Raw genomic sequence first — 24,094 nt, 5'->3', positions numbered from 1 at the left:
ACAGCAAGCCATTTCCACAGCGCTGCACACCAAATCCAGGATGCCCTCAGAAACCGGCAAAGACTGCCACTCACGTTTCACTACTGCCTAGTACTGAATCCTACCTGACTTCTTGACACGACTCAAACTTGCCAAAGTCACTAAATCAACGTCAACTACAATAATCAAGCCACATATCTGCAACGTCACGAGGGTGCTGGCAAAAGTCCTGCTGCACGGCGGCGGGCTTCGCCCGCCGCCGTGCAGCCCAATACGTGATTTTTTAACGTGATTTTTTGGACTTTTTTGGACTTGGGGCAAAAATCTGCACACTTTCGTGTGTTTCCATAATACGACAAGTTGCGCACGGTCTGCTCACATTCAAATACAGTGCTGCCAACAACTGACAGCATGCAACAACAAAATCTTTCCTTGCAAGGGCACATTTTCGGCCATAACTCTTGAACGGCTGGTCAGATAGGGACACAGTTTTCAAATAATTTGCAGCTATTCATGCTCTTTCAACTGACGTAGCACTCAATATGAATTTACAAATTCGATTTTTCAGCGAATTTTTGGGTGATGTGCCCCCTAATGCCATACAAAAAAAAGAGTCAACTAATGATTTGAAGAAGTAATGTTTTCTCCTTTCCTTGTTAATCTCTAGCATGCATGGACACCTAGTACCTTGGTATGGGGACACTCATGTGTTTTGTTGTACGTATGGCCACCTGGAAGTACGAAAAAGGCACAATTTTCCGAACTTTGAGGCTCCATAAGTACAACAAAGTGGATATGTATCCCCGCATGCCGAAGGGGGTAAAGCATAATGAGGATTTTGCGAGCATAATACGAGAATCCATGAAAGCATAATTCCATGTTTTCGCGAGCATAATCCGCCGGAGCCTAGTCCTTATTCTACCTGAGACGTTTTGATTTTGTGCAATGCCTCTAGGACTCGACCAAATATGCTAAATAAAAGAGCATATTATGCTCGTCGCATATCAGAGAAAACGTCCATAATATGCCAAAGGCTTAGCAAGATATGCAAAAAGATATGCCAAAATATGCTCGACATAAGCAGAAAGTGTAGATCATTTCAGTAAAATTACAACCTTGGAATATTCACTGGATTCACGGCTATCATGCTTATGGTGCAAATCAAAACACATGCGGAATAGTATGGCTGGGGTGTGTCCCCAGCAACCGTAGCGATCGTGTTCATCCATGGGGAAATGTAGCAATTTACTAGCAAACGCCTCAACCATTCCAAATTCATCCATAAAAGGCATTTCTGAACGCATTTTGCCCATAATTATGAATGTTTTGTCCTCGTTTTCTTCAGAATATTTGAATTACATGTATATGCTGGCTTCATTCCACTATTCCCTTTGTCGCTCAATATGCCATAATGAACTGTCTCACAAAATATGCGGAATTATCGTATTGGTCTTTCAATTATTGGCTTGGATGGTGGATTAGTTGTAGTTGCTGTAGATTGCGTTGTTGGTGTTGGTGTGGGAGTTACTGATATGCAAGGTGGGTTTTTTTGATTCGGCATTTGTAGTGTTAATGCAGCTGTCAGTGTTGCTCGCCAACAACCAACAACGCAATCTACAGCAACTACAACTAATCCACCATCCAAGCCAATAATTGAAAGACCAAGACGATCAACAGCCAACTACAACAGAAGCTACGCACTCAGCGGACGAGGGCGAAAGGAGGGACGTGATAGCAGGGGGACTGCCGAGTTGAGTTCAATGGACCCGGTCAGGCGGGATGGACGAGACAGAGAGAGTACAGAGGAAGCGGAGGATGGAACGGACGGCGGAGGGAGCAGTGAGTCGGAGAGCGGTGATGGGAGTGATGGTGAGAGTGCCGGTGAGAGTGTTTGTGTTGTGCGTAGGTTTCGTGGTAGCAAGTCTTCAGTGTACAATCATCTGCTGGCTAGTCCTGATTGTTCCGGTGCGTGTTCCGACTCTTCGTTCACTGTATTGTGCCGTGGTCGTCATGGTTATGGACTACAATTAAAAGTGTTGGAAGCTATCTATCAGCGTCTGTACAAGCCTAATTTGTGTGTACAGAAAGATAGTATAATTGGGTTGAAATTGTTCAAGTAACGTGTCGTGTTTAGTGCGGCCAAGCTTGGCCGTTAATGTTCTAGGTGTAATGTACTGCTGTTATGTGTTATCACGTTGTCTTTCCTTCCTTTCTCCTTTGTTCATTTCTCGCTTTGATTGTTAAAATTCACACTTGTAAATTTCACTGTTGTTGCTCTTAGTGTTATTTCTCTAACTTAGATTTTCTATAATAGTTCAATTTTTGTTTCAGTGTCCTTTAGTACAACGACGATTCCTGATGAGTGTTGTACGAAAACTTGTTTGAATCCCTTTCTTTCTCTACACAATTTCTTCACATTTTTCATCGTTTTATTGCACATTGTCTCCACAGTTTTACAGTACATGAATACAGTGTACACAAATGTCGATCCAGCTTGTATTACTGATTGCGGTTATCAAATTGTTGTCTCCTCGCCGTTTGTTTGAAGAAATCACCGATCTTTTAGCCGAATACGTAATTTTCGCACTGAATTGGCCGAAAATTGATGTTTTAGTGCTTCAATAGCATGCAAATACAATTTCTGTAGCCATAGGGCTTGAAAGTGCTACGTCCCAGCATAGCAACAATTTAAAAAATTCAAAAATTGAATCCACTTGGATCCAGTTTTTGTATGGATGTTGTTGATTTTTATTTTACTTCGCAAGGCCAAACGGGCAATGGTGCCCAATTCTATGGAAGCGAATTTCAAATGGGAGTGAGCAACGGGGGGAGAGAGAGAGAGAGAGAGAGAGAGAGAGAGAGGGGGAGGGAGGGAGGGAGATGATAAGCAATTTTGCAGCGTCAACAGAGCGATTTTGCAGTGTCAATAGAGCGATCCAAGCACATTTCAAGCCGTCTTACTCACAGCAAGGTGATGTAACCAGTGAAACTGACTGATTTGGCTACTGGGGGCGGGGTTGCAACTGGTGGCGAAGTAAAAGTCACCCCTACATACGACATGAGTGGGTTGCTATGCACCCACATACTGAGGCAATAGCAAAGTCACACCTTGTATGTATGTATGAATGTATAACTCATAATCACAAGGTAGTAGTAGTAGTAGTATTTATTATTTGACTAGGGGAGTCCCAACAGGCATGGCCTTGTTACAGGGAACCCTAGGTGAATCTTTGTGAGGTGAGCAAAAGTACCAGCAGATTGTGCCTGACGACAGTTTGGAGGAAGAGTGTTCCACCGACCTGCCGCCAGAAAAGAAACTGAGCGCAGTCCATACCCAATATGTACAGTGGGTAATACTAAGGCAGCTGTATCCTGGCCACGAGTACGAGCATTTGTGTGCGGGCCAACTGAACGCAGGAGAAACAGTGACTGAAGGAGGGGGCTAGTAATTGATGACAAGCAGCGATAGACCAAAACGTATAGTTTCAAATTAACTCGTTGCTCAAACGAATACAGATGACACCGTTGTAAAACTAATGCAGTTGGGGTCATTCTATCTAAACCAAATGCCTTCTTCATCGCAATATGGCTGACCGTCACAAGCCTGTTATATAGGGTAGTTTTCAAACAGTGCACATACGCATTACTTGCATATTCTAGAGTAGACTGTATAATTGACAAGAAGAAAGTTCTCCGAGCTGTAGCTGATAAATTGCGACGGCCATGAGCAAAACAGGCTAGTTTAGCGAAGACCACTGAACACACCTTTTCTACTTGTGGGCGGAACGTTAGATGCTCATCGATTAGTATACCGAGGTATTTCACAGTAGAGACAGGGGAAATGACAATACCTTTACAGGTCAGGTACAGGGCTGGGCTCAGTGCAGGCAGGGCAGGACGCCGTATCAACATGAACTGTGTTTTAGTGGGGTTGAGCAGAAGGCCTTTCTCATCAAGGTATTGCTCTAGCAACCGCATACTATCCTGCAAGCGTAGCATAATTGTAGCCACATCAGAGCCGAATACGTAGAACGCAATATCATCAGCGTACAGCTGCACGACACTCTGGTGAAATATATCGGGTACCCGGCGAATGTAGACGCAGAAAAGCAAAGGCCCAAGAACAGACCCCTGGGGGACCCCTCTTGTACAGGGTTTGGTGTCACCCTTCTCACCATTGACAGTAACCTGCTGGCTGCGGTTCGTGAGATAGTCTGAGAACCACTTGAGGACAGTGCCGCCTAAGCCAGTGGTGGCTAGCTCTCCCAGCAGACCTGTGTGCTGCACACGGTCAAACGCCTTGCTCATATCCGCAAAGACTACTCCGCATTGGTCACCGTTGTCAAGTGCTCTGTTCCATCTGTCTATGCAAAGTGTCAGGGCATCCTCACAGCTATGGTGTGAGCGGTACGCAAATTGTTCAGCTGGTATGGCTGACAGGTCTGGATTCTGGGTGAAATACGAAGTGACTTGCTTGTGGACAACCTTCTCTAGGATCTTGGCCGCGATAGGCAACAGTGAGATTGGCCTGTAGTTGGTGGCTGAGGTCTTATCACCAGATTTGTAAACAGGGCAGACATGGGCATGTTTGTAGGCAGCTGGAAAGATGCCAGAGCGAAGAGACTGGTGATCGTAGAGGCATTAATCAGCGAGAGAATTGTGAATGATGTCTCTGAATCCAACTCTATCGTGTGCTGCATGAGAGAGAGCATGCAAGGGAAGACCCGTCCAACTTTTAATGTTAGAAATCCATGATGTTGCGGGCGTTCCTCTCGGTCGAGATCCAGGAGTTGATCCTTGCAGGAAGGGCTTGGAGAAAACGTCATGTCTCGTAACATGGCCAAACCACATCAACTTAAATTTCTTGACTTCGTTCGCTAGCCGCATTCTTGCTCCGATGATGTCATTAATTTCTTCCAGGATAGATTGGTTGGTACGCCGGTCGTGGTATGTAACTCCTAAGAGTCGGCGGAAGCATTTCATCTCGAAGGATGAAATTCTTCTCATTGATGAGGCAGATAATGTCCAAGATTGGCATCCGTATAAAACAGTCGCTAGCACAATAGACCTAACAAAACGAAATTTAGTAGGCAAAGAAAGTGATGGCGATTTCCAAATGAATTGAAGCTCAATGATCTTTTGCTTCCCTAGTGCTAAGCGTCTTCTTATCTCCACATCGGACTTGCCATCCGACGTGATTCCGGCACCTAAGTATTTAAACTGGGATACCTCTTCTATTCGCTCATTGCCTACTTGAATGCACCCCAGATCACCACCGCCCTCCGGCGCTGCCATTGACTTGGTCTTGGAAGCATTGATCTGCATGCCTAGTCTTGTTGCACTCGTATCCACGCGCTCGGTCAGGTCCATCAGCTCTTCCACAGACGATGCGATTAGATCTATATCATCCGCAAAACGTAGGTTGGTCACGCACATGCCGCCGATACATACTGACCCATCAAACTCCTCCAAAGCGTCAGACATGATGTACTCCAGGAATACGTTGAACAGACAAGGCGAGAGTAAACAGCCCTGCCTGACACCCACTGACGTGGTGAACCAGACGGTGATAGTGGATCCAACAACGATGGCAGCTTCAGTAGTAGCGTAAAGCGCTTCAATCAGGTCCACAATTCTTGCTTCGATGCCATGCGCTCTCATAATCTTGAATAGCGCTTTGTGCCAAACCCTATCAAAGGCCTTACGGAAATCGATGAAGCAATGATACACAGCCTGCTGATGGTCACGGTACTTTTCAATTAACATTCTGAGGTTGAAGATTTGCTCCACTGTGCTTCTTCCCTTCCGGAACCCTGCTTGCTCGTCTGCCAGCAAACCCTCCACTTGCTTCAGCAAGATCCTCAGTAGCACTTTGCTCGGATGACTGATGAGGCTCACTGTCCTGTAGTTTTGGCACTGCCGAAGGTCTCCAGACTTAGTGATGGGAACAAGAATGGACCTTGTCCATGATGTTGGCCATCTACCATTCGTCCATGCGAGGTCACAAATCCTGTGCATAACAGCCACCAACGTATCTCCACCATGTCGCAAAAGCTCGCCAGGAATGTTATCGAACCCCGCTGATTTGTTGTTCTTGAGGGAGTTGATAGCGTATTCGACTTCGGTCCTCAGAATGGGATTGTTGTTGGCATTATCTGTCACACCTTAGTGGATCCAAAATAGAAATCTGATGTCAACTTAGTACTCCCTGGCCGTTTTGACGTCATCACTTTCAAGCCCTATTATCTGCGAAAGGTGGCTGCGACTTTAGAGCTGAATTTCCACCTTTTACACAAATTTGCAGCCGATTCTGCCCGCGGAACCTCGCGTGACGATTGTAGTGTGGAACAGAGGGGCTTCGCGTCAGCATGCGTTTCTGACTCACGCAACGCGGACGCGAGCCGCAGTGGAACCCGGCCCTTAGTCAGTGCCCAGGTGTACAGCGAAAGACTTGCTGCTCCCTAAGCTGGCTGGGTGAGGGCCCTGGTGCGGATGAGGTTGTGAATCCACGGCCGCCAGACTTGTAGGTAACCAGTGCCTGCTCCATCGCCGGGTGAGCCGGGTAATCCACCCGGTTGGGCGGCGCTTGGACCCGGTTGAAAATATAGTACCGGGTCACCTGTGACCCGGTTGGTACTTTACACTTTCGAACTTTGAAAGGACTGACCACATGGCTTGTATGTGTCAGATACTTCTTCTTCTTTCGTAATTTTCTAATTCCTGCCCTCTCTTTTCTAAATGCGGCTTATCCATTCGCCTTTATGTCCTTGGACCTAGTTCCCGTTTATTGTCCGAATTAAAATAAACCAACCAACCAGTTAAAGGGGAAGTATACCAGGGTTTATCGGGTGTTAGCGGCCGTCGTGAGTTCCCTTCGGGAACGGATACGATAATTTACTTTATTTACTTTATACCCTAAAATCAAATTTCCACCAGTTGTAGTCTTCGGGGTGCTGAGTCGAATGGTCTTGGTCCGAGGAAGCTGAGACGCTCCCTTCCTACTTGAATCCCAATCGAACTCGCGCACTTCCACCGAAACTGGGTGACTGCGCCCTACTAGATGGGGATTTGTATGCAAAATGTCACTAAAAGCGCCATTTCGTTCTTATAAAAGCCCGGATGACCGCGATTGGCCCATATGTTGTAGTCTTTTGGGCGCTGAGTCGACTGGTTTTGGTCCGAAAAGGCTGCGATGCAGCGTTCCTCCTTTATTCCCAATCGAACATGGTTGAACAAGCGGTCACGTGCTCCTGGGTGCCCAAATCACCTGGTCACCGCGCCAGCAGGCGACAACTTTCACACCAAGGTTCAACTCGAGTTCAACTCGAGTGACAGGACTGCACCCAAAAAAGGTCAAACAGGCTAGTAAGGTGTACCCTGCCGGCACGGTGACCAGGTGGCTGGTGTACGCAGGAGCACGTGACCGCTTGTTCAACCATGTTCGATTGGGAATAAAGGTGGAACGCTGCATCGCAGCCTTTTCGGACCAAAACCAGTCGACTCAGCGTCCAAAAGACTACAACATATGGGCCAATCGCGGTCATCCGTGCTTTTATAAGAACGAAATGGCGCTTTTAGTGACATTTTGCATACAAATCCCCATCTAGTAGGGCGCAGTCACCCAGTTTCGGTGGAAGTGCGCGAGTTCGATTGGGATTCAAGTAGGAAGGGAGCGTCTCAGCTTCCTCGGACCAAGGCCATTCGACTCAGCACCCCGAAGACTACAACTGGTGAAAATTTGATTTTAGGGTATACTTCCCCTTTAAAGCATGTGCCTCGGCTGGTGAGACAGCGCCAGGTACATGTGTACCCGGTTACGACCCGGTTGAAATGGTTGCGCCAGGTACACGTGTACCCGGCTGTCCTACAATCCTAGAGCAGACACTGGTAACGTCTCTGAAACCATCGAAGCAATCGTGGAGCGCAAGGTCTCCAGAGTTATAGCTGACGTTGGTGACGCAGACGTCGCCAATGACTCGCGTTCTCTGCTTGGTTGGTTGGTTGGTTTTTATTTCATTTCGCACATTCAAACGGGATAAAATGACGGCGAAGGCTTAGCCTAGAAGCTTCCTGCTCCGCTCGCCGCGCTCGGGGTAGAATGGCAGGATTCAGCGTGGTGAAGTACACTGAAACAGGCGATCGGCGAGGGCAGCTTTCCTGCCCGAATTTTTCAAACTGAAGAGCGAGAGTTCGCTGCGGAGACGCAGAACCGTCATGGCGCGAATTTCAATGACAGTGAAGGCAGCCATGGCTCGCGACAACAAGGATGAGAACGAGGCAAAGCACAAGGATGAGAACGAGCAAAATACAAACTGTGAAACACTGAAACAGGCGATCGGCGAGGGCTGCTTTCCTGCCCGAATTATTCAAACCCAAGAGAACTGTGAAACGCAATGATCTGACAAGAGTGATCCACACACAGAACGGATCGAAATAATTATAATGACTAAAACACTACGAGCAAGCAAGAATGATCGTCGCACAGAACGGATCGAAAATTAATAATAGCAGAGCAAACTCTAGCAAGACATGCAACGATGCATCCCACCCACGTTGAGCTACAAGCAAACGTCATCATAACGCGGCCACACGCTTTCCACATCGGAGGCGAGCGACACGCATGAACTCCACACGCCGCGCGCCGCCGCACGCTTTCCACATCGGAGGCGAGCGACACACATGAACGCCGGTTACAATAGTATGACACGTTGAGTGCCCACGACCCATGCCGCCTACGTTGAGCGTCGCGCATGAATGAATGTACTGTTGAGTGCCACGTTGAATGACACATATAATGCCACGACGCATGGAGTACCATGTGAGCATGCACCAAGGCGTGTGACCGATACCGTGACCGATACCGTGGTGTCCAGCGCACGTGACTGTTGCCAGCAGCAAAGCATGAGCATGCATGTGCAGTAAAGCGCCAGCAATCATAGCAGCATAGTTTGAGTGGTAGCACGAAGCAGCCGCGTGCACCTATTAATCTGCATTATTACTATAATGCTACAGTAATACATGTCAAACAAGTAAGGTAGTTGCGTGATGTCTGTGGCCTTCATCCTATTCATAACTAACCGTTACTTGATGCATTGGTGCTCTTAATGTACTTGTACAGATTATTGGACATTTGAAACCCTTTCACTGCGGCGGTTATTACGAGTTTTCAGGCAGCTTGACCGTTGACGTGGGAACGAGGTTACGTACATCTACTCTCTACTATGTAGTCACTTGAGTGAGTGAAGACTACTTTAAGATAATTAAAATTTAAATAATTTACAATAAAAATAGAACTGTTCTTCTAGCTCTCACAACATGAACAACAATAACAAGCAGATAGCTGTCCGTGTGTGTTTAGAAGATCAGCGAGAATCAGTAAAAACAGGAGACTGCAACTGTGATCGCGCGTAGCTAGGTCTACGCGGCATGGCGCCTACGTTAATTACGGTCACATCATTCATGCGGCTGACACAAGCAATTTAGCAAACCATGCATGCTGATTGCATGCCAAGTGTGCAGCGCGCGCACAGCATGCCACGTCTCGACCGCTCTCGCTTATTGTGCAAAGGGTCTATTAACGAGTTACGTAGGCGCCATGCCGCGTAGACCTACTTTCGCGCGATCACAGTTGCAGTCTCCTGTTTTTACTGATTCTCGCTGATCTGCAAAACACACACGTACAGCTATCTGCTTGTTATTGTTGTTCATGCTGTAAGAGCTAGAGGAACAGTTCTATTTTATTGTATTCTTTTCAAGTTGAGCATTCGTCTTCCACTCTATCGTGATAACTGGCATACTGATTAGGCAGTGCTAGTAATAGCAACATCCACTGTCTGTTTCGAGTAGTACTGTAGTCTCAGTCTGTGTCATCCGAAGAGCAGGATTGCCTTGTCGTCGTGCATACCGCAGTAGCTGCTGTCCGACACATTTTGATCAGAATGGCAAAGAAAAAACAATCCAAAAGTAAGCGTCACAAGGAGGAAGGACGTAAGCGAGAGGAGCGGTCGGCAAAGCCAGCTTTGAAACATAAGAGACAAAGCAAGAGAGAAAACTACCTGGAAGAGGACGATGTTGAATTCATCAGCTTTGCTAACCAGCTGCAGGCAAAAGGCTTGAAAATCAAGGATGTCCCGGGAGATGGGTAAGTACGCAGTGCAAATTGTGCACAATCATGTACTACAGTGTACAGTGTGCATGGTATCCGGTACGCTGAAGCAAAACCAAGAGTAGATTTTTGTCATGGCGCAAATAATCCCTGGAAATAGCGCTGGTCTCTGTTATAATATCATCCTATTCAATATCACCTTGTCTGATGAGCCTTATGAAGGCGAAGCAGCTGTGAGGAAGAATGACAGTATCTACCTTCCTTGTATTGCTGTTGGTGTGTGTATTGGCTACCGAGGTAGCAGTGAGTCAGCTGTGAGAGCGCATGGAGGAGAGGGGAGAAAGAGTTCTTTACATTTTATTGGCCGAATAGTACCGTTCACCATTTGAAATTGAGTAGAGTGGTTGTTGGAAAAAGAAAGGAGAGTAGATGATAGTTTCCGAACGCAGATCTACCAGTTTCGGTAGAACGTCGATTTTACTGTACGATAATATTATGATATTTTGTGGGAAACAGCTCTCATGGTCCCACAAGGACAGAAATGCCGTACCTCTACCGACTTCTACCAGCCTCAAACCTGGTAGAGCCGGTAGAGGAAAGCAGAATCTACCATTTGGTGTAGAAAAAAACCCAACACATCTACCGAATATCCATCAGTTCGAGGGAAAGTTGCAAACGGGAAAGGTCTGAAGAAAAAAGTTGACTGTCACCACCAGGACTCGAACCATGGACCCTGGCTTAAGGACATCTACCATGCTGGATAGGCCCGGGCGGACAATGCTAGTTATTTTGCGTGATAATGCCAATGGCAATGCCAGAAAAACTGTATCATAATGCTACTTATAATGCTGCTGTTCCTCTGTAATGCCAGCAATTCACCAGCAGTAAGTATGAAAAATGGCTTGGTTTGGGCAGTATTGTGCACGTTTCGTAGTTCTACGTAGACAGCATGGAAAATACTAGATAATCATGATCATAATGCTTATTGTATGCTGCTATTGCTTCATACAATCCCTTGCACCTAGCTGTCCAGCGAGGAAAGTCTCGAGTGGAGGTCTCTCGATCTGCTCGCTCATTCGCCTGGCATTCAGTAGCACTTCATCGCCAAGGACTTCAATGCAAAACAGTTTTCACACTGCGCTTTAAGGCTTTTTCCTCGTGAACTTGCTGCAAACGTATGAGCTCTGCTGCGCGTGTTCCCTTTGTGTGAGGCCCAGAAACAGCTAGTATCTCCGTACTTCGATTGGCTGGATCGATGTCGTCCAGGTTCTCCTCACTATCGCCATCACGACTCTAACTGGACACGATTTCTTCACCATTTTCCGCAAGCAGCAGCTAGGGCAGAAATTTCGCCATCCCTGAGTGTAGCAGATGGAATCCGTTTGATCAGCTCAAAAACTCTTCGTTGTGACTAGAGGAGTAGCAGGGAATATTCTACCGGAAGCCCTTTGATTTCCTTGACTGCTGAAACCCTTCCTGCCATGACTGCTACTTGTTCAAACAAGCTAGGTTCTCTTTGGTTCCACTTCACTGCACTCGACCGTCCACGCGACACAACCTTTTTACAAAACATCATTTTTCTCAAAAAAATGATTTTCACCCTAACTATAAGTAACTAAGCCTGGTTTTCGCAGAAGTAAGGGCCATTTGAGTATAATGCCACTTTTGTGGAAATGTAGTCCGTCTTTGCTAATTCGTTTCAAATTCAATGTATCTTTTAGTTGTCGTCACCCGTCCTCTATAGTTTTACCTCGTTCTGGCGCCCATTTCCTTAAATCCCCTCTCTTCAGTTTATCTGTGCAATGGAACAAACTTCCAGAACGCATCCGCTGCGTTCAGTCCTCTGTCAATTTTCGCATTGCTCTAAAGGCTCATTACTCTCAGCATAGATATTCTCTGACTGGAATTCCGAACTTTTCCGTTTGAGAAATTTTTTTCCTTGAAATTAATCCTTGCTGGGTTTTTTTCATCTAAATGTCCCGCTATTATCTGCAGAGGTGATTTCTTCCCTCGTCGATTTCTTTCCTGCTTTTATACCTCGATATTTAGGTACTTGTTTCCCTTCTTCCCATGCTTCATCTTCCACTCTCCTCTCCCCCATTTCCCCATTTTTCTTGCGATATTTATGTGGGAGACTTCCGTGATAAGCATCCATTTGCTTTTGGAGAATCCTTTTAAATAAATACAATACAAAATAGTGTTATAATGCTAGCATAGTGCCCGTTGCAAATCGCACACTATAATGCTACCTATAATGCTAGCATTATCCGCCCAGGCCTAATGCTGGATGACATAAATGTGCCAGCATTGGAAAAAAATAGGGCCCTCTATTGTAGTATTGAATAGTGTCTTCATGTATACCCTGGTGTTGATGTGTCATCCTTGTTGTCAATACCGCTACCCGCATCAGTATACCCTGGTGTTGATGTGTCATCCTTGTTGTCAATACCGCTACCTGCATCAGTATACCCTGGTGTTGATGTGTCATCCTTGTTGTCAATACCGCTACCTGCATCAGTATACCCTGTTGTTGATGTGTCATCCTTGTTATCAATACCGCTACCTGCATCAGTATACCCTGGTGTTGATGTGTCATCCTTGTTGTCAATACCGCTACCTGCATCAGTATACGCTGGTGTTGATGTGTCATCCTTGTTGTCAATACCGCTACCTGCATCAGTATACTCTGGTGTTGATGTGTCATCCTTGTTGTCAATACCGCTACCTGCATCAGTATACCCTGGTGTGGATGTGTCATCCTTGTTGTCAATACCGCTACCTGCATCAGTATACGCTGGTGTTGATGTGTCATCCTTGGTATCAATACTGCTACCTGCATCAGTATACCCTGGTGTTGAAGTGTCATCCTTGTTGTCAATACCGCTACCTGCATCAGTATACCCTGGTGTTGATGTGTAATCCTTGTTGTCGATTCACATTGTTGTCACTGGTACCTTCAGGAATTGTCTGTTCCGCGCGCTGGCAGATCAATTGGACGGCGACATGGCAAGGCACGACCAACACAGGCAAGAAACTGTCCACAACATGATTGACCACCGCCAAGTAGTGAGAGCTTTATTTCATTAGCCAATGCCTTCCTGAAGCCGTAGAGCCGTCACTTGTCAATGACCAGTAGTGGTATTAATTTTCTTACCATCGGATGCCTCAACAGTGATATACACAACTCTTAAGAGGGCTGATAACGGGATAAGTGAAAAGGAAAAGAAAAGAAAACTAGACAATATTTGATTGAGAATGCAGTGATCCATGTGGATGGTTTTTGTTATTTGCCAGGTGTGTGAGGGGTATGATGACCGTGGTCTGTTGTTGTGTGCCTGTATTGCTATGATGTCAAGCAGAAGAATGGAAAGAAGAGATGCTCCCATCCGCAGTACGGCCGAAAGAAGAAGAGCAAGCCGGCACCGGCACGGAAGAGAAAAGATTTCGCTGCGCGTGTCCTGACCCGGCTGGAGAAGGATAAAAGTGTAGGTCCATGGTTTCATTCTATCTTTGCATTGCGTTAACCTGTGTCTCGTGGAGTGCGACGACTGGTTTGATTGCAAATGCATGTTTTAGATTTGTTTCTAACTTGATTGTTTCTTCGGAGTTGAATATCATGAGCAAGAAATCAGCTTTAGTGCAGCCCTTCACAATCAAAATCTAGATGAACAGTTATGATATTCTTCTCAAAAGCCATATTTAGCCATTTTACCCACAAAATGGCCCACATGGGAAATTTCGTAATCAATAATTTGGTCGAAATTCGCAATTGTGGGAGAATCATGCACCGTTGGGAAGGGAAAGCCGTGCATAAGACATGCTTTAGTATAGGGCTGAAATCTCGACTATTCAAATATTCGTTAATTTAGCTTTGCAGAATGAACATTTGTGTGGTAACGAATGTTAGAACTGAAATTTTTTTCCCAATATGCTCGACACAAATGTTTTATTACAATCAGCGTACAACCGTACTGAGCCATCTGACAGCGTTTCTGGGGCGATGTTGCTCTCAACGGAGAGCGAAGCAAGGTCGCTGAAGGTTGTCATGTCAATGGCGTTGGTTTCCTCCTTGAAGTATACTTTTTGCCTGTATCATGTGGCGGGTATTCATGCCCTTGTCAGAACTCTGACGATTTGCGTGAATTATCAATCAAGAACATTTGTTCTTTGGTTCGTTCGTTAGAGTCAAGAACGTTCGATTGCTGAGAAATTGTGTTCGTTTCAGTCCTACAGTTGAGGTTATCGCAATACTCTCTCTATTTACAGTGCAAGCCTGGCATTGGGTGAGGCAAGTTTGCGACGTACACACTATAAGGCTATCAGAACATACAGCTTCATCTGTGGACCACAGGTGATTGCAAATTACGACACGCTCTCTGTCGGCCTTATGATTATGAAAGGTGGCTATCGAAAACGTATGCCCTTGTATCTGAATATTAAAATGAATTTCCGCACGTAACATTCGATGTTTGAAAATGGCTTATTTTTTGTAGAGTATATTGGTGTGTCATCATGGTACTAAAGTTGGCTGCTCCAACGAGGAGCACACGCTTCTTGCCGAACTTGACACTTGACTGACTCACGATTGCCATCCGGAGCACACGTGGAGCACGTTGCACCTTCCGCTCGGCAAACCTGAAAGAAAGCACCACTGCCTGCTCAATACACAGTGTGTCAAGTTCGACAAGAAGTTTGTGCTCCTCGTTGGAGCAACCAACTTCATGACTAGTACCGCCAAAGTCGCAACTTCTAAGTTCATAATGGGATTAGTTTGTAAAATTATTGCCTTTGGGTGTTACTCTTTTATTGAAACCATTTCTTGTTGAACCTTCTACTAGTGTCTTAGTTTATGCCCCAGCTGTTACGCTGTCATCACACTACCGTACAAAGCGCTGTGTCTACATCCACATAAGGTTTTGGTCGGTTGTCATGATGATCCATGTATGAAGTGAAAGCGGGAGCAGAAGAAACGGGAAACGTAGACGTGGTAGGGAGTGGGCCACTTTTTGTATAAAAGGGTGTATCTCCCACAGTCTGTTTCCAAGCGACCTTGTACGTGCGAATCTTCAAATTTCTCCAAAACATGACCGCGTGTACTGGTCAAGAACTGTGCCTGTTTGATGACACGACTACCCGTTTTGGATTTTTCACTGTGGACGCAGACGTAAGGGGAAGCCAGAGAACGAAGTGTGATGACGGCCTTACTAGCTCCTTGGGTGTTGCTGGTATTATCGCCTACGCTGATTTCTTGTATTCGTTGCTGCCAAAATTTCCTTACATTAGCTTTATTCTTGTTCCTTTTGGCCAGGCATTCTTCACCATCACGCTGATTTCTTCAGAAAAGATTGCCAACCTTAAACCCATGCAGGAGGATGTGGCCGAGCAGCAAAGCAGCAATGTGATGGAGAGTCGGGATTCAATTCTTGCGTACTTTCGTAAGAATCATCTCGAGTTTACAACTTTGCTGCACGCGCAGTACGCTACACTGTGCACGCTCATCGAGCCGCAAAGCCAGTGCAATGTAATCGGCTACCGCTGCAATACCTGCATGGCTGAAATTATTGGAAGTCGTTTCCATTGCTCAGTGTGTGACGTAAGTTTGCATATTCCTATTGGCCACTGTATGTTTTCCAGATTTTTGTTCGTATTTCTTGTCTGAACTGCGCCGACTGTCTCAGGCTCAAAAAGAACTAAAATTACGTATCGAAAATATCACCAACACCGGTACTCGGGCAGGCCTGAAGAAGGAACGCAACCGCATTCTTCACAGCATCAGAAGAACAGCGCTGAAGGAAGCAGAATTACGGCTGGACGAAAAGGCAAAGGAGGTGGAGAAGTTGCGGGACGGTGCTCGAATGTTCAAAGCTGTTCAGTTAATGCGGAGACGTGGAGCTGTGAAGCCTACAGTTGCTGACAACACCGGAAAAATCATAGTAAACGAGGAGGAAGCAGCTGAGGCAATTGGAAGCCATTTCTCAAGTCAGTTCAGCTCACCAAGCGCCACAGACATCTCACCGTTCCAGGGACAGCCACGTCCTCTGCAAACTCCCATTACATCTTCAGAGATTGCAGGCTGTCTCGGGAAACTGAACAATGGCCGTGCCGCAGGAGACGACAGTATCCCCACAGAACTGATGAAGTATGCAAGTGATGCTTTGGCTCCTGTGTTGACCAGCATTTTCAACGGCATGTTTGAGCAACACGAGGTGGTTGATATAGGCAGTGGCAGTCTGATCCCACTTCAGAAACCCAACAAGCCGCTGGGACCACCATCAAATTTACGTCCGATAGTTCTTCTCAACACGCTGCGGAAGACCCTGTCACTCCTCACTTTAGCTCGAGTCAGACCCAAGGTTGACCAGTACCTAGCCCAGACGCACAGCGGCTTCCGCCCTGGCCGATCCACCGCGGATGTGGTATGGGCGCATCGATGGCTTGTGGCAAAGACCCAGCGCTACCACAGCACCGTTCACCTGTTGGGCATTGATCTGTCGAAGGCTTTTGACACGATCAAGCGAGACACCTTGCTGACTGTTCTGGAGGCGTTTCTGAGTGACGATGACGTTCGCTTGATCAGGGTCTTGATCTCTAACACCAGACTTCGTGTTCAGCTTGGGAGGTGCCAGTCGGAATCATTTGCTACAACGAAGGGGACGCCACAGGGGGATTGCCTTTCCCCCGTTCTCTTCACGGTTTACCTGGAGGCTGCGCTCCGACAACTAAGGCAAGAGGTGCCAGCAAGACCTCTCAGCGACAACGGTCTGCCGCTCGAACTTGTATATGCGGATGATGCAGACTTTGTCAGCACCTCAAAGTCCTGGCTGGCGGACGTGGAGGCGACTGCCAGCACGGTGCTACCACAGTGGTCCCTGATCATGAACCGGGACAAAACTGAGTATACGGACATCTTCAGAAGTGCGGACAGGATCGATGAAGAGTGGAGGACAACGCGCAAGCTGGGTTCGCTGCTGGGCGACGAAGAGGATATTATGCGACGAAAACAGCTGGCGACTGCAGCATTTCAGTCCCTATGGAGCCTCTGGAAGAGGCATCAGCACATCAGCGAGAAGTTGCGTCTGCGGCTGTACAGCACTTTTATTGTTCCAGTACTGACGTACAACTCGGGTACGTGGGGGGTCAGTGTGACCGTTCTGTCCCGCCTGGATTCCTTCCACCGCCGTCAGCTAAGGTCACTCATCGGTGTGAAATGGCCACAAATAATACCGAATGATGCTCTCTATGCCAGATGCGAAGCTGAACCCTTGAGTGTCATGGTCAAGAGATCACGCTGGAGGCTGTTTGGCCACATCCTGCGGATGGCAGATGAATCTCCAGCTGTTATGGCTATGTTCGCGTACTTCGCCAATCAGCAACAGAAATGCTGGAGGGGTAGACCGCGGACGACCCTGCCGCAGGCATTGGTGGGAGATCTGCGCCAAGCCAATGCCGGATTGCTCGGGAACTTAGACGCTCTGCAGAGCCTGCGAGCCATTGCCCATGACCGACCCGCATGGCGAGATCTATGCATGAAGATCTGTGCATCGTGATATTCCGACAGGTCCTGAAACAGTCAAACTCAGGAAATAGCACTATTATTATCACTCAGGCTGCAATATTCAATGACATAATTAAAGACATATTCATAAATGACATATCTTCAATACCCATGAGCTACATTGTATATGATAATTATATCATTGTATCATCGTTCTAGCTCAATTTCTTTCCCCTGTCATAGTCCTGTTTATCATGTTCAGCATAAGCGAAGTTGTGGATCATGCTTGCATGGTTGACTCCAACGCGTACATGCAAGTAATAATAATAATAATAATTTCTTGTCTCAATTCTTTTAGTTCTTCTAGAGAAGACTGGACGTACACGATAGAATTTTTAATCCACATGACTGTAGTTTCTTCTGTACAACATGCAACACCTGCAGATTGCAGGTTCTTTACTCACCAGTAGTGTCCAGATCTGCCTCCATTCTGCATCTGATTGCTGTTTTGTACGTGTTTGTGTTTTGTACGTGTTTGTCCCTCCATATGCTAGGATTATGACCTGTGTGCTAAGTGCCATCAGGAACGCGGCCATTATCACCCGATGGAGCAACATGGTCGGCGGTGATTAAAGCTTTGAAGCCAATGAAGGTAACGGTTTTACTAAAATCCTTAGCCTCGCTGTTCGTGGAGCGGAACAGCAGTCTGTACTATTCAGTGGAGATGGGCTTGTTGAGGACAAGGTTATCATTTTGTTTGCTTAGATGGGCCGTCGCGTGTTTCAGAGGATGCCGTGCATCATACAGTGACAGGCGGCGGTTGAACTCGTTTGTTGCCCAGTGTCGCCAGACTGAGTAGGCACATGCCCATGGCGGTAAATTGTGTACTGGGTGTTTTCTTGCTCTCTGTTCTTTGCGTATTTTCATTGTAGGCGTTTATACCTTTCGTATCTGGACAGTGTCCATTTCTTCCGGCCAAAGCAGTTGCGTACTCAAGTGTATTATTAGCTGCTTATCGCCTATAAGGACTATGTAGCAAAGCGAGGCTTTGTCGCTGTTAACCTTTGGGCATGCCCTCCTGGGAAAAACCAAGACTATATTTTCAACTGTCATCCACCTGGGCAAAGGATACTCACACACCAGCTTCTAATACCGTGGTACAAGACAAAGCTGGACAGTGCAGTTGCTCGAAAAGTTGTTATCAAGTTTCGCGTAAGTGCTCTAAATCAACTCATTTTCGCTGGCAATTTTATTTCGCTGATTCCGCCGCTTGGTGCCAATTGGCCAAAGTTAACCGCAGGCCAAAATTTGTCATCGAGGCAAATGATGCATAATTCAGCCATGGCTGCACGTGAGGGCAACCACTATTAAACGATCTTTTCTAAATCGGCCAAAGTTTCTCACCGGCCAAAATTTGTTGATTTCCAGAGTAGCAAGAGTAGTTACCTGCCACCGATACCTCATCCAAAGGGTATCAAACAACATGGGAGTACATACAGATTATCCAAGTGTAACGAAAGGGTATCCAACGCACACATGTATAAATGTACACTACATAGTACCTTCCGTTACAATTTGAAACTTCATGACAATTTGAATCAACTTCATGACATCTTTCTAATGCTTCTGATCTGTGAATCTATGTGAATGAGCATGCAGACATTTGTATGTATTAGTAGTAATTCTGCACGGTACATTTCAAACAAGGATATTGTACTATACTGTTCAAACTAGCTACACGCCGTACTGCTCTAGCTTATAGGTTGTACTCCGATAAATCGACTGTTAGCGTAGCAGTTAACCGTTAAGGTGAAAACCGTAGCCGTTTGATCCCTATTGTTATACTGGCAATCTAATGTTGTTTATCCTTTCTCACTTTTTTGATCTTTCAGGATATTCACCAGTCTACACTTCAAGATCAAGTCAGCGTACCGACCGGTATCCCATACTTTGAGGGTGATTCCTGGCCTAAAGTGTGTGAGAAGATCGCCCAGGAGGAAAAAGCGGAGAAGATCGCAGCTGAGGCCGAGGTATGCATTATCTTCTGTGTAGAGCAGGACTGATGGTTTACATCTCTCTCTCGAATTCAACTCCATCTCAAACATTTTACCACTGGTTGGATGGCATTTGGGTACCAGCCGCTGTTCGTCTTATGGTTGTTGGCAATTTGTCTTTTTTCAATGCCGCTGAGATGATGGAGTGCATGGGATGAAGGTGACAAATTCGGCAATAGTTATAAGAAAGTTCGTTGCTCTCAATGTTCGAACTTGCACCTTTCCCACTTTTCCATTCAGCGGACTCATTATGTTTTTACAGAAAAGTGGGAAAGATGAAAGCTCGAACATTGAGAGCAACGAACTTTCATATAATTATCGCCGAATTTATTACTAAAAAAACCGTTTCTTAAGTTATGCAAAACAACAATGTGATGACAGCCATTCCTCAACTTGCACTGCTCTGCACTCCAACTTCTTTGTATTATTACTCAACGTTCTTTCATCTTGATCAAATCTTAAAGGTTCGGACTAGATAAGAAGGAGGCTGCCTGAGGGTCAAAACTTACATTAAGGATACTGTAGTGATTCTGAAATACTTGCCATTGAAATATTACCTCATCAATAACATAGCAAGGGGCTCTACGCTGCTCTTGAACTGGGAAGATACCTTAGGTGTCCTCGGTGTGGGAATAAGACAAACCATACGCTAGCTTAAGGCTTGGCGTCTGCCAATCCCCCGCCAAGTAGTGAGAGCTTTATTTCATTAGCCAATGCCTTCCTGAAGCCGTAGACCCGTCACTTGTCAACGACTAGTAGTAGTATTTATTTTTCTTACCATCGGATGCCTCAACAGGGATATACACAACTCTTAAGAGGGCTGATAACGGGATAAGTGAAAAGGAAAAGAAAAGAAAACTAGACAATATTTGATTGAGAATGCAGTGATCCATGTGGATGATTTTTTTTATTGGCTAGGTGTGTGAGGGGTATGATGACCGTGGTATGTTGTTGTGTGCCTGTATTGCTATGATGACCGTGGTCTGTTGTTGTCTGCCTGTATTGCTATGATGTCAAGCAGAAGAATGGCAAGAAGGGATGCTCCCAGCCGCAGTACGGCCGAAAGAAGAAGAGCAAGCCGGCAACGGCACGGAAGAGAAAAGATTTCGCTGCGCTTGTCCTGGCCCGGCTAGAGAAGGATAAAAGTGTAGGTCCATGGTTTCATTCTTTCTTTGCATTGCGTATACCTGTGTCTCGTGGAGTGCGACGACTGGTTTGATTGCAAATGCATGTTTTAGATTTGTTTCTAACTTGATTGTTTCTTCGGAGTTGAATATCATGAGCAAGAAATCAGTTTTAGTGCAGCCCTTCACAATCAAAATCAAGATGACAAGTTATGATATTCTTCTCAAAAGCCTTATTTAGCCATTTTACCCACAAAATGGCCCACATGGGAAATTTCGTAATCAATAATTTGGTCGAAATTCGCAATTGTGGGAGAATCATGCACCGTTGGGAAGGGAAAGCCGTGCATGAGACATGCTTTAGTATAGGGCTGAAATCTCGACTATTCAAATATTCGTTAATTTAGCTTTGCAGAATGAACATTTGTGAGGTAACGAATGTTAGAACTGAAATTTTTTTCCCAATATTCTCGACACAAATGTTTTATTACAATCAGCGTGCAACCTTACGGAGCCATCTGACAGCGTTTCTGGGGCGATGTTGCTCTCAACGGAGAGCGAAGCAAGGTCGCTGAAGGTTTTTATGTCAATGGCGATTGTTTCCTCCCTGAAGCATACTTTTTTGCCTGTATCATGTGGCGGGGTATTCATGCCCTTGTCAGAAAACTGACGATTTGCATGAATATTATCAATCAAGAACATTTGTTCGTTGGTTCTTTCGTTAGAGTCAAGAACGTTCGATTGCTGAGAAATTGTGTTCGTTTCAGTCCTACAGTTTAGGTTGTCGCAATACTCTCTCTATTTACAGTGCAAGCCTGGCATTGGGTGAGGCAAGTTTGCGACGTACACACTGTAAGCATATCAGAATATACAGCTTCATCTGTGGGACACAGGTGATTGCAAATTATGACACTCTCTCTGTCGTCCTTTGATTATGCGAGGTGGCTATCGAAAACGTATGCCCTTGTATCTGAATATTAAAATGAATTTCTGCACGTAACATTCGATGTTTAAAAGTGACTTATTTTGTAGAGTATATTGGTGTGTCATAATGGTACTAAAGTTGGCTGCTCCAACGAGGAGCACACGCTTCTTGCCGAACTTGACACTTGACTGACTCACAATTGCCATCCGGAGCACACGAGGAGCACGTAGCACCTTCTGCTCGGCAAACCTGAAAGAAAGCACCACTGCCTGCTCAATACACAGTGTGTAAAGTTCGACAAGAAGTTTGTGCTCCTCGTTGGAGCAACCAACTTCATGACTAGTACCGCCAAAGTCGCAACTTCTAAGTTCATAATGGTATTAGTTTGTAAAATTATTGCCTTCGGGTGTTACTCTTTTATTGAAACCATTTCTTGTTGAACCTTCTACTAGTATCTTAGTTTATGCCCCAGCTGTTACGCTGTCATCACACTACGGTACAAAGCGCTGTGTCTACATCCACATAAGGTTTTGGTCGGTTGTCATGATGATCCATGTATGAAGTGAAAGCGGGAGCAGAAGAAACGGGAAAAGTAGACGTGGTAGGGAGTGGGCCACTTTTTTTGTAATAAAGGGTGTATCTCCCACAGTCTGTTTCCAGGCCACCTTGTACGTGCGAATCTTCAAATTTCTCCAAAACGTGACCGCGTGTACTGGTCAAGAACTGTGCCTGTTTGATGACACGACTACCCGTTTTGGATTTTTCACTGTGGACGCAGACGTAAGGGGAAGCCAGAGAACGAAGTGTGATGACGGCCTTACTAGCTCCTTGGGTGTTGCTGGTATTATCGCCTACGCTGATTCCTTGTATTCGTTGCTGCCAAAATTTCCTTACATTAGCTTTATTCTTGTTCCTTTTGGCCAGGCATTCTTCACCATCACGCTGATTTCTTCAGAAAAGGTTGCCAACCTTAAACCCATGCAGGAGGATGTGGCCGAGCAGCAAAGCAGCAATGTGATGGAGAGTCGGGATTCAATTCTTGCGTACTTTCGTAAGAATCATCTCGAGTTTACAACTTTGCGGCACGCGCAGTACGCTACACTGTGCATGCTCATCGAGCTGCAAAGCCAGTGCAATGTAATCGTCTACCGCTGCAATACCTGCATAGCGGAAATTATTGGAAGTCGTTTCCATTGCCCAGTGTGTGACGTAAGTTTGCATATTCATATTGGCCACTGTGTGTTTCCAGATTTTGTTTGTATTTTTTGTCTCAAGTTCTCTTAGTTCTTCTAGATTAATAGCTCCTTGAGTGTTGCTGGTATTATCGCCTACGCTGATTTCTTGTATTCGTTGCTGGCAAAATTTCCTTACATTACCTTTATTCTTGTTCCTTTTGGGCAGGCATTCTTCACCATCACGCTGATTTCTTCAGAAAAGGTTGCAGACTTTGAGCTCATGGAGGAGGATGTGGACGAGCTGCAAAGCGGCAATATGATGGAGTGTCGGGATTCATTTCTTGCCTACTGTCGTACGAACCATCTTGAGTTTTCAACTTTGCGGCACGCGCAGTACGCTACACTGTGCATGCTCATCGAGCTGCAAAGCCAGTGCAATGAAAATGTAATCGGCTACCGCTGCAATACATGCATGGCTGAAATTATTGGAAGTCGTTTCCATTGCCCAGAGTGTAAGGTGAGTTTGCATATTCCTATTGGCCACTGCGTGTTTCCAGATTTTTGTTCGTATTTCTTGTCTCAAGTTCTCTTAGTTCTTTTAGAGTAGACTATAAATGGAGGCAAACGATAGAATTTTTAATTCACATGACTGTAGCTTCGTCTGTTCAACATGCAACACTTGCAGAATGCAGGTTCTTTACTCGCCAGTAGCGTTCAGATCTGCCTCTATTCTGTATCTGATTGCTGTTTTGTACGTGTTTCTTGTCTTGTACGTGTTTGTGCCTCCTTATGCTAGGATTTTTACCTTGTGCTAAGTGCCATCAGGAACGCGGCCATGATCACCTGATGGAGCAACATGGTCGGCGGTGATTATAGCTTTGAAGCCAGTGAAACAATAATATCAATGTTATAATTATTGCTTTGTGTCCAATTATTTATTTTGAGTTGATTTCCGCAATCACTTAAGTTTGATGATATGCATGTTGACTTGCCCGTACAAGAGTCTTTTTATACATGATAATTATACACGATGATTTTTTATGATGATGATGATTTTGATAAAAACCATTCAAAGCCACTCAGTGATTTTGTAATACTTGAAGTATACATATAAGCGCAATCAGTAATACAAGCTGGATCGACATTTGTGTACACTTTATTCATGTAATGGAAAACTGTGGAGACAATGTGCAATAAAACGATGAAAATGTGAAGAAATGGTGCAGAGAAAATAAGG

At 45.6% G+C, this 24,094-nt stretch overlaps 1 protein-coding gene across 1 annotated transcript; it reads left to right on the top strand.

Moving 5' to 3' along the window:
* Nucleotides 1-9,701: 9,701 nt before the first annotated feature.
* Nucleotides 9,702-23,730, top strand: LOC135809854 (protein cbp-1-like). Its single transcript, XM_065323297.1, has 9 exons — nucleotides 9,702-10,120; nucleotides 13,444-13,569; nucleotides 15,393-15,677; nucleotides 18,134-18,231; nucleotides 19,472-19,609; nucleotides 20,655-20,780; nucleotides 22,607-22,891; nucleotides 23,084-23,374; nucleotides 23,654-23,730. Exons 4-9 carry the CDS (start codon nucleotides 18,226-18,228, stop codon nucleotides 23,702-23,704), a joined length of 897 nt encoding a protein of 298 aa, XP_065179369.1. The 5' UTR covers nucleotides 9,702-10,120; nucleotides 13,444-13,569; nucleotides 15,393-15,677; nucleotides 18,134-18,225; the 3' UTR covers nucleotides 23,705-23,730.
* Nucleotides 23,731-24,094: the final 364 nt, after the last annotated feature.

This window comes from Sycon ciliatum, chromosome 1, assembly GCF_964019385.1.
Source record: "Sycon ciliatum chromosome 1, ocSycCili1.1, whole genome shotgun sequence".
In the NCBI taxonomy this organism is placed as follows: domain Eukaryota; kingdom Metazoa; phylum Porifera; class Calcarea; order Leucosolenida; family Sycettidae; genus Sycon; species Sycon ciliatum.
This window is presented reverse-complemented; position numbering and strand designations above follow the sequence as displayed.

Excerpts from the sequence above, each read along its gene's own strand:
- LOC135809854 (XM_065323297.1), top strand. Across the intron at positions 19,610-20,654 it reads AGATCGCAGCTGAGGCCGAG|AAGAATGGCAAGAAGGGATG; the intron begins GTATGCATTATC and ends GATGTCAAGCAG. Across the intron at positions 23,375-23,653 it reads TCCATTGCCCAGAGTGTAAG|GATTTTTACCTTGTGCTAAG; the intron begins GTGAGTTTGCAT and ends TCCTTATGCTAG.